At 28.9% G+C, this 14,316-nt stretch overlaps 2 protein-coding genes across 2 annotated transcripts in view; one reads left to right on the top strand and one right to left on the bottom strand.

The window, feature by feature from the left end:
* The window catches only part of LOC100169271 (leucine-rich repeat-containing protein 70-like), a 54,714-nt gene extending 48,193 nt beyond the window's left edge, over positions 1–6,521 (bottom strand). Inside the window, exon 1 of the mRNA XM_001947882.5 lies at positions 6,180–6,521. Coding sequence (XP_001947917.2) covers positions 6,180–6,286 — 107 coding nt within the window. The 5' untranslated portion in view covers positions 6,287–6,521. The remainder of the gene's footprint in view (positions 1–6,179) is intronic.
* A 6,538-nt stretch (positions 6,522–13,059) lies between these two features.
* LOC103309579 lies at positions 13,060–14,307 on the top strand. The gene has a single exon (XM_008185348.1). The coding sequence runs from the start codon at positions 13,060–13,062 to the stop codon at positions 14,305–14,307; it is 1,248 nt and encodes a 415-aa protein (XP_008183570.1).
* The last annotated feature ends 9 nt before the right edge of the window (positions 14,308–14,316 follow it).

Below are 14,316 nucleotides of genomic sequence, written 5' to 3'. Positions count from 1 at the left end.
GTTATTTGTATTATTTGGCTCGCATTATGCACTTTCGTCGACGTGCCGCCGCCGCCGGTTAATTGCTTTTCGAATCATTTTATTGTTTTCTTTCCGCGGCTACACCAGTCATATAGATATAATATGGCGTGGTATGTAATTCATTATACCGTGCACATTATTATGACGTAATCATTAAATATGCCTATATAATATTGTTATTTACCTACCTATACTCTTACCTTCTTATTACATATACCTAACGATTACACGGGGGCCGCTTCCAACGATTTTAGAACCCCGTGATGTATACGCCGTGCGCCATTGTCGAGATTTTCTACAAATGGTATATGTATTATTATTATTACATTGGCTTAATTCAATTTTCGAACATGGTTTTTTAAATTACTAATTACTATTAACATTTTATGTAGTAGTAAACAAGTGGGTTAACAGTTTTGTGTAATATGTCCGTCCAAATCTTGTACCTATACGTCGTATTGATACATCGCACCAACATGAAAAATTTTACCATTTATATCATAAGAAGATTTTAATTGTAGGAAAAACATGACGTAAAACAATACAAAATTATTAAACCAAGGTTTTGAAATGTTTTAAAAAATTGGAAAACTTGATACAGCTCTTTTATACAATTTGGTGCTTGAGACGTTATGTTACAACTTTTTACAATCGGCATATTATTAAGCCATTTAATCACCGATTTTTTTAGTTATTATCGTTTTGTCTACCAAAATCGCTGGATATGGCACCATTTTTAAGATTCAATGGAAAAAATAAAATAGTCACAAACGACACCCGTCAAAAATAGTGGAAATAGTACGCACCATCAAAAACATCGTGTACAATCTGTTTACCCAGTCGGTGTGTGGTTATAATTGGTTTCGCTCGTGGTGCATCTGTATTAAATATTATAATTACAGTTTTTAATTCATATAAAAAAAATCATAATAAGTAACATGAGTTATGAATAATTAAAAACATATTAATATTATAAAAACGTGTTAAAAAACTTGCAAATTACTTGGAAAAAACACTTAATACGTTGGACCAACCACGATAATATTATTTTACATTTATACCTAATTATTATACTCATAGCATAAAGCTGGGTACCATATAGGTGGTCTTATTATTGATTTTACGTTGCCTTTTTCGTAGTTAGAAAAAAATATTTTCAGCCCCCCAACCTATACTTACAAATTACAATATTACCTTCATTTATAATTTTTAAAACAAATTTTTCTTAAGTCTTAGTGATAATTTTTTTTAAAAGTCTTGATGATTATGACTTATAAGTTAAACCTATACCAATAAAAATTGTATTGTTGAAAATGTGAACTGTAAAAAAAAATTATATTACGCATTTTACCTATGTTACTGAAATATTATTCTATACATATTATTAGATTGTATACTGTATGGCTTCTTAATAATTGCTGTAGCTGCAGATAACGCATTGAACCGGAGACGCTCTTTCGGGTATTGCAGCAGCTAGTGAGAAACTGCTACTTACACTTATTTTGCAACTGAAAATTAATGCTACTAACTAACTATGAAATATCTTTAGTTCCATTCAATATTTTTAAATTGTTTAGTTGTTACAGTTTAATATGGTTAATGGTTATTAATAATCGTAATAATTGTATTGCGATATTGTTTTATATAGATGGAACTATTACTCAATCTCTTTAAGTGTCATGTTTTTACTTTTAGTAGGATAAAATCTATGTTATTATTTTCTCATTGTCTTGGTGAGAAACAATATTCCGCGTGTATCAGATTATGGGTTCAAATTAAACTATAACCTTAGTACCTAGCTAAACACGTATGCTGTAAGGCATTTAAAAACACTAGGCTTTGTTATGAGGTTGTCCGAGGACTTTCAGCTTGGTATGTCTGCTAAAGCGTTATAATATTGTGCCCTTGTTTACTCAGTGCTTGAATATGGTGGTGTTTTCTGGGATCCCCATTCAGTTAACGACTCAAGCAGGCAGCTGGAGCGAGTCCAACGTAATTTTTTGAGTTTTGCAAGTTACATATTAAAAATTCCTTGCCCTCCACTTGATTATACTCCGGTTATTAATGTACTTGACCTATCTTATTTAGCTGAACGAAGACTTACTCCGGGTATTAGGTTCATTGAAGGCTTATTGAATAGCAAAGTAGAATCTTCTGAAATTTTATATTTAATTTGTTTTAAGGTACCTCAGGGTTCAACCTGATCCACCGCTCCTTTTTAAGTCCCACACGCAACCACGAATTATTTAGCAAACGAGCCACTAAAGCGATTAATGTCAAACGCCACCCAAATTTCATATTCTTTTGATACCTAATTTTTATGTTCTTTTTTTTATATTTTATTTTTCCCTTTCTTAATGTCTTCTATTTTTGACATATTGTTGCCATTGTACAAATATTTGTTATAAATCTAAATATAAATTGTATATTTTTAATTATGTAACAAGGGCTCAGCCTTTGAAATATAAAAAATAAAATAAAATAAAATATATTGGAGAAGTTATATTATAAATTTAGTTGATTACGTTTGTCAGTTCTTCATGTTACACTTTTTATACATAAATTTATGAATATAATATATATAAATAATTATATTAATATATAAATAGACATACAATATGATTATAAGGGATTACAGTTTCCCCGTTCGATATTGTACATAATGTCTAATGGCTATGCGACACGTGTACAAAATATTATGGAAAAATATCGCGTTCTAGTACAAATAATTATGGTATAAACTTACATGAATGTGATAAAATAAAATTATAATGAGTATTATATTATCTCAAAGTCTAAAGTAGTCCACAGTATCTTTAATTTTATATTACTAAATCCAATAACTATTTATGTGCAAAAGTTTAAATAACAATATAATTTATTACACTAGCTTCACTGATAATATAAATTAGGTATAATGCACGAGTATAATATATTATATTATGCAATCGTATTTTAAATTGATTTATTGAATCTGTATATCTTATCATTTATAATAATCAATAATCCTACTTGTTGTGATATTTCTATTTGACATTTAAATCTGTTCTAAATACCTATAATCTTTTTTTATATAATAAAAAAATAATGTTTATCAAAAACATCAAATTATATTTGTATTTTTTAATTGGTGAGGGAGAAATATGTATTCCGATAAAATTAACAATCATATTATTTTTGATTGTTTTAGATTTATACAATTATTTTCCATGAAAATTTTAAAACAGTTTCTGAAATTAGAAACCCAATAAAGTACATAAAATATATTTGGAAGTTTAAAGTACTGGTCATAAATATATCCACACATATTGAATTACAGGAGACATTAAATTAAAATCATTTTTAAATACCTACCTAAATTTTTTTAATTTATTTAAATTAAATACATTGTACCATCTTAATTTGTATATGAAAAAAAAACAATTCATTATTATGTTATAAAAATATAATACGATTTATATAACTTATATAAATTAATTTCGACCGTTTTTTTATATGATTTTGAGCAACATAAAATTCAAAAAAATAATCTGTTTGGAATCAAACTCTGCTTAAAATCATATGTTTAAATTCTATTTTTATACATCCAATAATTATTAGTAATACACCATTATACAATAGCATGCGCCAAAGTATGCGAATACCTGGTACGTAACTGACGAATTTATTGTACATTACATGAATTGTATGACGGCGCCATGAATAGGCAATACAAGCACAATGGTATATTACTTTACATTTTAAAGAATATTGAAATCTAAATTCATAGATAAATTATTCAATATTCACTTTATATACTTTATACTAACCTAACCTTTTATCTATAACTTTTTGTTTTTGTTTAAATGTGTCCATGTCTTATAACTTTTGAGGGTCATTGCGTAAAGGACATAATATACTAAACTTTGATCAGTCGTGGTTTGTACATAGTAATTAACCAAATACTATGTTTCGTCTACCAAAAGTTTTGGGCAAAATAAACACTACCAGAATCTTTTTTGAATATTATAGTGATTTTCTTTAATAATATAGAATAACGATTAGACGATTAATTTGCTCATAACGAATTAGTGTTCGTACATTAAAAATGTACGCACAATAATTACAATTTACAAGTATTTTATAATTTTACCGAAATTCGATTTTTTTTTTATATACAACAATAAAAAATACAGTGTATATAACAACATAACATACCTACTCCCTGAATATGCAAATAAGCACCCCCACAAGATTTATTTATTTATATTTACAATTAATTATTTGAATAAAATTGAAAAATGATAAAAATATAAAACATTTTGATAAAAAAAAAAAAAAACTTCAAAAGTACCTATGTACAAATAATTATTTTAAAATTATAAATACATTTATTATTTGCTTACATCGTATACTTGCACAATTGTACATTTTTATATTTTTTTATTTTTATTTTCTTTACCCTCAAACAATTAAACTACAATAACTGAAGAATTTATATTATTGCATAGATACATAATTATGATTATTGTTGTTATGATTATTAATAAACAACAAAAAACGTTATTTTAAAATTTAAAAATTATTGATCGCGATGAAATTAAATAATAATATAATTGTGCTCAAACAAAATATTAGTTTATATGTAAAATGTACTATATTGTCTACAAAGATTTCGCTTATAATTAAAATAAATTCAAATTTACAATGAATATACAGAACTTTCTTTAAAACAATTTCAGTTTTAATTATATCATGATAAATATAAATATTTTAGTCTCAAGTTTAGTTCATATAAAATAAATACATGCAAAGACATAATATTATTTTTATGTTCGAAAAACGGATGATTTGTAGCGCGCATCACTTACCATACGTATTTTAAATATTCTTTATAGACATTTTTTAATTGCACAACAATTCTACAATATTTATAAGTTCTTTATTAAATATGAACAACTTTAAACTTTTAAATCCATTCTTATAGTTATTAATTTATACTTAATTTAGGCTCACCGAAACAAATATATTAATATATTCAAGAATTTCGGCTTAAATTTAAAGTTGTTCATAATATGCTTTTCTTAATATATAGGTACTTATAGTATTACAAGACACATGTTACATTTGATATTTATTTCATCTAAATCGGTGTGATATCATTTATTCCAAAATTCTAACAAAAGTCAAAAAATACAGTTATGTTACTTAATAATAACTAATCATTGCTAAATTATGACTTTGTATATTAGAGTCCAAATTTTAAATCTTGTTTTATAACCACCAGAACTTTTTTCAATGACGAAATAAATCATAATATTTAAAAAAAATTGTCAACCGTCGATCACGAAATCGGATAATCTGATTTTAATTGTAGATATATTTTATCGCAAGTTTAATCATCCAAAAATAAAAACGACGCGTTGGCCCGTCCATGCATATAAATATATGGTAATCGTGCGTGTTATACCTATGCATATACACTGAATAAATCGGTACAAATCCGCATTCATAAGATACGATATTTAAACAAAAACATTTATTCAAAAACTAAATTAAAACATAAACTTTGAATTTTAATTGAAAATTATACGTGTATGCCATATATTAGAACTCTCGATAAAATAAATTACACCAACTGCATTCTTATCACCAATCTGTGTGTAACAAACTAGTGTTTTTTTAAACATGCGTCATGCACTGACCGTTTATAAATTGCAGTTTGTATAAAATTAAAAGAAATATAATATTTATATACGCACTTTTGGCACACGAGTGGATAGGTAATATACTTTCTCGAAATTTGACGAAAGCGTCACGTTATTGAAATAAAAACGATTTTGGTGGCATCGTGATATCAAGAGTGACTCTGCACATAACCATAATGCAACGATAATGTCAAAAAAACAATTTATTGCCAAAAATAAATCAAAATGTCAATCACACAATAATTTTATCATAATTTTATATATTGATTGATCAATTCGTCCGGTTTCCCAACACGCTCGATTTCCCAGACCATACGATATAGTGTACCAAATAATTGCACCCATTTTTAAATTGTGAAAAAAATTCGTATTTTAAGAGATCCGCAATAGACAAATAATTAATATTATTATACAATGGATAGTATAATGAATTCAGTATATAATGTGTAGAATATATACTTCACCACTTACCTTGTGCGGAACACACGTGTCGAAGTGGTATTCGCCGATGACGAATTCGTCCTCGAATGCTGCGCACGTTGACGACAGTACCGTTTGTGTGACCATGTTAATCGCATGCCTTGCACTGAGTCGGCGGCACGTTGGCTCGCGTATAAAACGGTTAGTTTGTATACTGCTCATTCATACCGGGCGGCGGCAGCGAACGATAACGCGCTGTCTGTTTTGCGTCCCCGACGAAGCTCCTCCTATTCATCCACATCCTCCCCCGTTTACCCTCTCGTCCTGTTCGTCCTCGTCCTCCGAATCCGACGCCGACACTACCTCGACTCGAAATTTTTTAATTTATTTCATACCTATAGGCACTTTTCTGCAGTCATCCCGGGTACCACTATTCTACAATAATATTATACAGGATTAGCATTTTACCACAATCTTAGCTCCGAAAATATACTGTAATAATAGCGTAATATTACAGTATACGAGATAATATATTTAAACTAGATTGCTGCGTCTATTGATAAAACTGCAGAGTATAAAGCATTTCGTATAAGTAATCCGAGTCTAGTTCCATGGAACTGTTGTTTCCAAAGTTTTGTTAATACCTATGCCATGTGATAAAATGTTCGTCAGTTTTTCACCGAGAGCTTGATATTATATAATTTGAACAAAATATTGGAAATCAAGAATTAATTCGTTTTTCAACAGTACTTGAAAATAAATGAAACTTCGAAATAGACTGCGATGTGTTTTAAGTTTCATGTTAAATCTTAGGAAAGAATTTACAACAAGATTTAAAAGCTATTGTACAAATATATTTTTACAACATTTTAAATTATAAATAGTTTTTCCGACGGGATAATAGACAGACGTGAATATGTAAAATTTTTAAATCTAAAATCTTCGCTTCAATCGAAGATTATTGACTTTTAAGAAGATATATAAAACTGTACCTACCAACAGTTTTTGATTTAAGCACTAAGCAGTAAGCATGTCTTGGAAAAATATACGAACTTTAAACAATTAGGCGTCAAATTAGTTATCATGCGTTTGACTCCATCACATTTATTAGATTATGTGAAATGTCGTTCTCAAAAATGCCCTTTTAATTTAATATCGTTCAAGATTATCTGATAGCCACCTTGAAAACACTGCGTATTAGTTATTCACTAAAAATGCCAAATTTTAAAAAACTTGCTCAGGTCAAGAAGAGCTACCATTTATCTGACCATAATGATATAAAAGTATATTTTTAATAACTCTAGTTAGAAATAAATGTCTATAAATTGTAGTCATGAAGAACATTTAGTTGTAGGTACTATAAAATTGTTATAACATATGTCATATAATTAATTGTACGTCGTAAATTTGGTTTTTTTTAAAATAAAAATAACAAACTTACCCACTCTATTGTTTGGAATTTTTTTTTGGAATTCGAAAATTATTTTTTAAATTATACAGACCCCTTAGGCAACTAATTGCAAGTCTCTGATATAAAACATTACTTATGTATTAATTTTATGTATATATTATAAAAATAATGTCTTCTCGGCTTAGTAGGTAATATACTATAGTGGGATTCGTGTTCAAATTCATTATATCACTATAAATATATTACGTTGTAATTTTATATCGATCTAAACTATTGCGGTTTATACAATGTCGTGAATTATGATTGATTTTAATGTTTTTATTTTTACTCCAAAAACTTCAAATTTCTAATAGATCGGAACACAGATGGTAGGTACACAATAGACAAGGCATATTAATTTGGACTTCTCTTTGTAAACGTTAGTAGCTATCTAAAAAATGTTGAGCTGTTTAATTTATATTATTGTAAAACTGTTATTACTATACAGATGTGACATAATTTATATTATGTTGTAGTTTTGCGATTTTCATTTATGGTTTTTAATGTTATTACTTTTAAATCTCCCCGTAACTGAATTATCGTTAATAACAATAATAACTAAATGCTACACCGTGTTTTTATAATTTTTAAACAACCATGGTACCATTGTACGAGTAAAGAAATTTGTAGTGCTAAAAAAAATAAACGACGGTCGGGCTGTAAAAATAATTTATTGTATAATAACATTTGTTAAAAAACAATTACAATATTAAAGATGGAAAATGTAATATTAAATATTGTCTGAACGTAATTTTCTGATCGTAAACACAACCCTATACATTTAAGTGGTTTTAATACTAATTAACATATTAGACAATAAGAATAATTAATTTATTCTAAAATTGAAAAAATAATTTTCATAATTCTTAACTTTTATGAATTTAATTCAACCAAACATTTTTTTCTATACTTTTCAATTCGTACTTTTTGACGAGAAAACTTTTATGTATTTATTCATTTAAATTACATAAATTGATAATCAACATAAAATGTTTGTATTGAAATAAACAACTGTGTTTTTACTGCATAACTGTCTAAAAAAATGTATTTCAATAATTTTAACAAGATTATGGTAAAATCTTAATTTTATTAATTACACTCGATGGACAATGGCCAATGGACTACAATAACTAAATAAACTGAACTAAAATTCAAACAATTAAGTTCTTAATATTCCGTAAAATTGTCCATTATACACATTTCTAATCCTTACATATTATTAACATTATTATATTATTATTTAATATTAACGTCAAAGGAAATTTAACACCGCGGTAGATAATTTAAGTGGTATCTATATACATTGGTATAATATGATAAATTAATACACAGAAACAAAGTGTATTACTAACTATACAATATATGATAAATGATAATATGTTAGTATAGATAAGAAAAACATAGTATACTATAAGATAATTATAATTTATAAAATTAATTTAGATATTTCAGTGTGACAGAATTTAAAGCTATTTACAGCTCTAAGCATGCGATGCGATGTTTGATTATGCCAATATGATATTTTATGTGACAGCAATTTGGATTGGTTTCTAGAAGAATATAGGGAAGCACTCTACATGGTGTGGCAGTAAAGAGATCAGGAACATCGATTAACCCATTTAACATTGCTGATAAGTCTGCTTTATCGCGGCGAGAGGCTAGCGTAAAGAAATGTTGAGAATACGTAGTCTTATGTTGATACAGGCATATTGGACTCATGGGGTTCGTGCTGAATATTCAATATTAAAGGAGAGTGGTTCAAAAAATTATTTCGACACGTTCGAGTCGTAGTTGGTTCTCGGCTATTTACGAGTGCCGGACTACCGATCCGTTTTCCTGCATCAACGGAAAAATATAAGAAACAGATGAAGCATTTGGCTGACTAAAATAATGTTGTGTTACGTTTCATAAATCCAAGAATTTTAAATGCACTATAAAAAGTTATGTTAAAGGACTAAAACTAAGATTCGTTGAAAACTTAAAGCCTAGTTCTTTAATGCGAGTAACACGTTCTAGTTCTAATCCATTAAGAAAACAGGTAGGTAGACATTTAGCTAGGTTAGACTGATTAGAGATAGACTTGAAGATCCATTTACAAAAAATATTTAATTCTAGCTGTTTAATCGAATAGAAACAGTTGGAGCACTAATAGGTTATGAAATATCTTTAGATCGTCTATATTAATAGGAATTTTACTCGAATAAGTCACCGGCTATCGTAATATTATAGTGATACTTAATAAATAAAGCTTAGTCGAAGTATAGTTTATTGTTCGTTGCAATAGAATATTCAAAATAATTCTTTTGAGCATATGAAATTTATAGGTATATCGTACATAGATAAAATCAACAACATATTTTTTAATTTTTTTTACGATTCAACCTAGCGTTTTTGATCATATAATAGGAAAAATTGATACAAGTTTCCTCATACGTTTTTTTTTTTTTTGGGGCAGCAGCAGCAGTTAAAAATATATCAAAAATAAATGGACAAAATTTCATTTTATAAGCATTTGAAAATATTAAACGAAAAATAAAGATCTTTTCCTCAAACAACTTATACTAATTAGTAATTAGTAATAACACTAGTTATTTTGTTGTAATTCAAAAAATATTATGCGTAGTGATTTGAAAAATTTCGTTACTATAAGTTTATATTATTATTATTTACTATAGACAATTGGACAATGAAATGTTCATGATAGTTAAATTCATTTTTATTTAAAATACCGTAAACCTATCCATGACATTATACGGTACATTGATATTGACATTTAAATTAACAACAGCTATAGTAATGTGTTATAATATGAAATAATACTATAATAACCACCGTAATTATAAAATATAATATGCTATTTATTTTGGCAACAATTCGTTCAAGCTACTGTATTACTAGTAAAAATAAATTATTAATAGGATTATAAATTTATGATAAAATAGCCTTTGAAATGAAGCCACTGACCGTCTTCAATCGGAATTGTTTTTCGTATGCAATGATTTATCATTAAATTAAAATTCAACACATCATTACAGTGACCTAATCAATGGAAAACTACACTATAATGTAGCAGAAGTAAGTTCCTTGGTTTTTAATTATTCATACTAAACATTGTCATTAACCTGATATCGTTCAATTATCCATAAGCAAATTACAATTTATTATATCACACAAAAATAGTTTATGAGGATCATTTTTAAATAATAACATGTCAATAAAACAATTATAATTCAATTTTTATCTCAGAGTTCTGCATTCGACTTGTTTAGCTTTTAGCTGTCCCTAAAATTAGTTTGCCAAGAGCACACATCATTTTTACAATCACGCATGGTGAGGTAATTCGAATCCCACGAGAAACGTATTCTCCAAGCCACTAAATTACATATTGTGTTTTAGATTATGCGTTACCGAACGGTTTTATTATGAATCAAAGCTTCCAAAACAAAGATCTCTTGAAGCTTATGGTTTATATATATGGCATTTACATAAACGTTTGATTTTATAAGTACATTAAAATCTATTAGTATAAATAAAGAAACTATAACCTGAAGCCTGATGAGAATTTTAAACCTATGACTACATGCGAAAATTATTGTAAAGTGAGGGAAAAATGGAGTTACCTTATTATCCTTTTACGCTTTAAAAAGTGTTTAATTCTCCTGTGACTTTGAGACAGAAACAACAATTTGACAGAGTAAAAATGTTCTGAAAATTGCTTATACCTATTCATTTTTTTCTTTTTGTTATCTAGATTTTTGCTAGATAAAATAATAAAAATAATGGTTATAATTTTATATATGATAAGTTATAACTTATTTTTAACAAAGTTAAGTATTTTTCCCCTATTAACTTTAAATTTTTAGAGTATAATAGATGTTTTTCATTTTAAATGCTCACATTTGTAAACTAATCAGTATGAGTAAGTGATAACTGACGAACATCCATTTTTAACACCATAAATTATATTTAACATACATCTATTATAAGTATGTCGTATACATTCTATATTTTAAAAAAGTTTTAAAACATTTATTTGTAACAAGCAGCCTCTCAAAATATTATTTATACCGTTTCAAGAATTTGAATTCTAAATAACATCGAGAATGATAATTGTTATTTAACGGAGTGAGGAACCAATAATATTTTTAATGGTGTTCATTATTTTCATGTTTTATGTCAAGTAATTGTAGAACTAAAACATTATTTATAAACTACGGATTACATTTTAAAAAAAAATTGTTTAAGTGTTTGTTTTTATGACTATACTTCAAACAACTTAGAAAGAGCAAATAAAAATAATAAAAGTAAATTTTAGAAAAAAATAATATTTTTTAAAACATGTTAAAAGTTTTTAATGACATATTATATTCAAGTTCTATTTGCTCGGATTTAAAATGTATTTATGACACCTTGTAGTCTGTACGCATGCTTATATATAGGTAATTACTTTATAGCACTATATATATTATATATGTACTAAACAGTAAATTAAATATGTATCTATTTCACAAGAGCTTTATACATATAGCACAAAACCCGTGTATAATATTAGAATAAAATAACCTTTTTCAAACTAACAAGTAATTGAGAAGTATTCAAAACCTATACGATGCTTTGTACACTTTTTAAAGCCCTACAAAATCTTGTTATGGTACTTTTCTAGAGGGAACCCAATTTAATATAAAACGAATCCTAAAATACTTTGAGCTTGAAAATACGTGAAAAAAACAGTTGACCCAGAATATTTAACTTCTTTGATAGGTATATGCATGACGATGAGAGAAATTTAAATGTTTTATTAATTGTCGGTTCATAACAAAGAAAAACTATTTAGGTTTTTAGTTATACGAAGCATATTTTAGAAAAAAATTTAATATAAAATTAATTTACGGACCACGTTTTAAATAAAAAAATGTATTCCAATTAAAATTACTGTTAATATCGTTCGTGATTCCTGGAATATTCAAAGTAATTGTTACGAAACTTTTCTTATATAGGTATTATGTTTTAACAAATGTTGGTGAGATCAGGAATTGAATGTATTGTCTACATGTTGTTATCTAATATCTTGTGTATAATATTATAGAATATATGCTAGATATACCTGGTCACTACCTCTATTGTTTGGTACGAGATGCTGGTCTTGGACTTTGCCCCACTATAATATTTAATACCACACTCACCGCGCGACCATTCCGACATCTCCAGAGAGGGAACCGTTATCGGCGGGCCGCCGACGGTCTTTACCCCGCCGCAAGCTAACCCTTGGCCGTGTTAGTTAGTCGCGTTATAATAGTCACGAGTCGCGAATCTCCGTTCCTGAGCCGTCTTGGCAATTACTGTCTTTTCCGTAGGCCGGAGTTCTGTAATGAAGCTCATACAATTTATCGATACGTGGATTTTCAGCAGATTACTGTCGAAAAGCGTCGAGATTTTGTATCTACCAATAAATTATGTTTTTCATGTTTGAGTACGTTGCATATGGTAAATAAATGTTCTTCAAAGTCAAGTTGTCGTATTAGTCAGAAACGACATCATACCTTATTACACTTAACAACGTCAACTTCAAACATCACGCAGGTTCCGGATCAATCCAACACCAACGTCGTGGATACGTCTACCCCTGGTTCTAGCAGTCAAGTACAATTTTCTGGAACTTCACGAACAAACTCTATGGTAGTACTTGGGACAGCGGTTGTCCGTGTTAAGGACAGTTGTGGTGTTTTACATTCTGTAAGAGTTCTTTTGGACAGTGGTTCACAAATTTCAGCCATCACTAGTAGTTGTGTGTCACGCATAGGTCTCGTCAAGCACAAGTGTTATACCGAAATTGTTGGTATTGCACAAAATCCTGTTGCAAAAATAAAAGGCATGACCAATTGTCAATTTATTCCACACCATAGTGCAAAGAATACATTTCAATGTAGTGATCTTTTCATTTTACCTTTAATAACAGACGTTATGCCGAAATTACAGTTACCACCATACATTCGAAAACATTATCAACATCTACTGCTCGCTGATCCGAACTTCGACGTCCCAGCGCAGATAGACATGTTACTTGGTGGTGACATCTTTCCAAATATTGTTCATCCACGCGCCGATATAATTCATTCTTCTGGCTATCCATCGGCATTTGATACCCTACTTGGCTGGGTGGTGTGCGGTGCTATTTCAAAATTCAATCCTTCGTCAGCTGTTTCACTAGCTACAACCTTGACTCCGTCAGTTGAGAATTTACTACTCAGTTTTTGGACTGTCGAAGAGCCCGCTGTGCCAGTGTCACCCACTACCGAGGATCAGCTGTGCGAACACATGTTTGTGACGACCACCTATCGTGCTCCGTGTGGTCGGTTTTGTGTTACCCTTTCGTTTCGCCCTAATGCCCCCGAGCTCGGAGAGTCAAGAGCTTTGGCCCTTAAACGTTTCTACAATCTAGAACGTAAACTGATGAAGGAGCCACAATTATACACAGCCTATCGCAAATTTATGAACGACTATCAAACACTTGGCCACATGGAAGTTGCACGGCAAGCTGGAAAATACTTCATCCCTCATCATGCAGTATTAAAGGCAGATGGTGATATTTCAAAGCTCCGAGTAGTTTTTGACGCCTCAGCCAGGTCGTCTTCCGGTTTGTCGCTCAATGACGTCCTATATACGAGTCCAAAGCTCCAGACAGACATCAGAGACATCCTTTTGACTACATCGATATATTTTCACCGCTGATATCGTAAA

This window comes from Acyrthosiphon pisum, chromosome A1 (assembly GCF_005508785.2).
Source record: "Acyrthosiphon pisum isolate AL4f chromosome A1, pea_aphid_22Mar2018_4r6ur, whole genome shotgun sequence".
In the NCBI taxonomy this organism is placed as follows: Eukaryota; Metazoa; Arthropoda; class Insecta; order Hemiptera; family Aphididae; genus Acyrthosiphon; species Acyrthosiphon pisum.
Note: the sequence above shows the minus strand (reverse complement) of the source record. Positions and strands in the feature narration are given on the sequence as shown.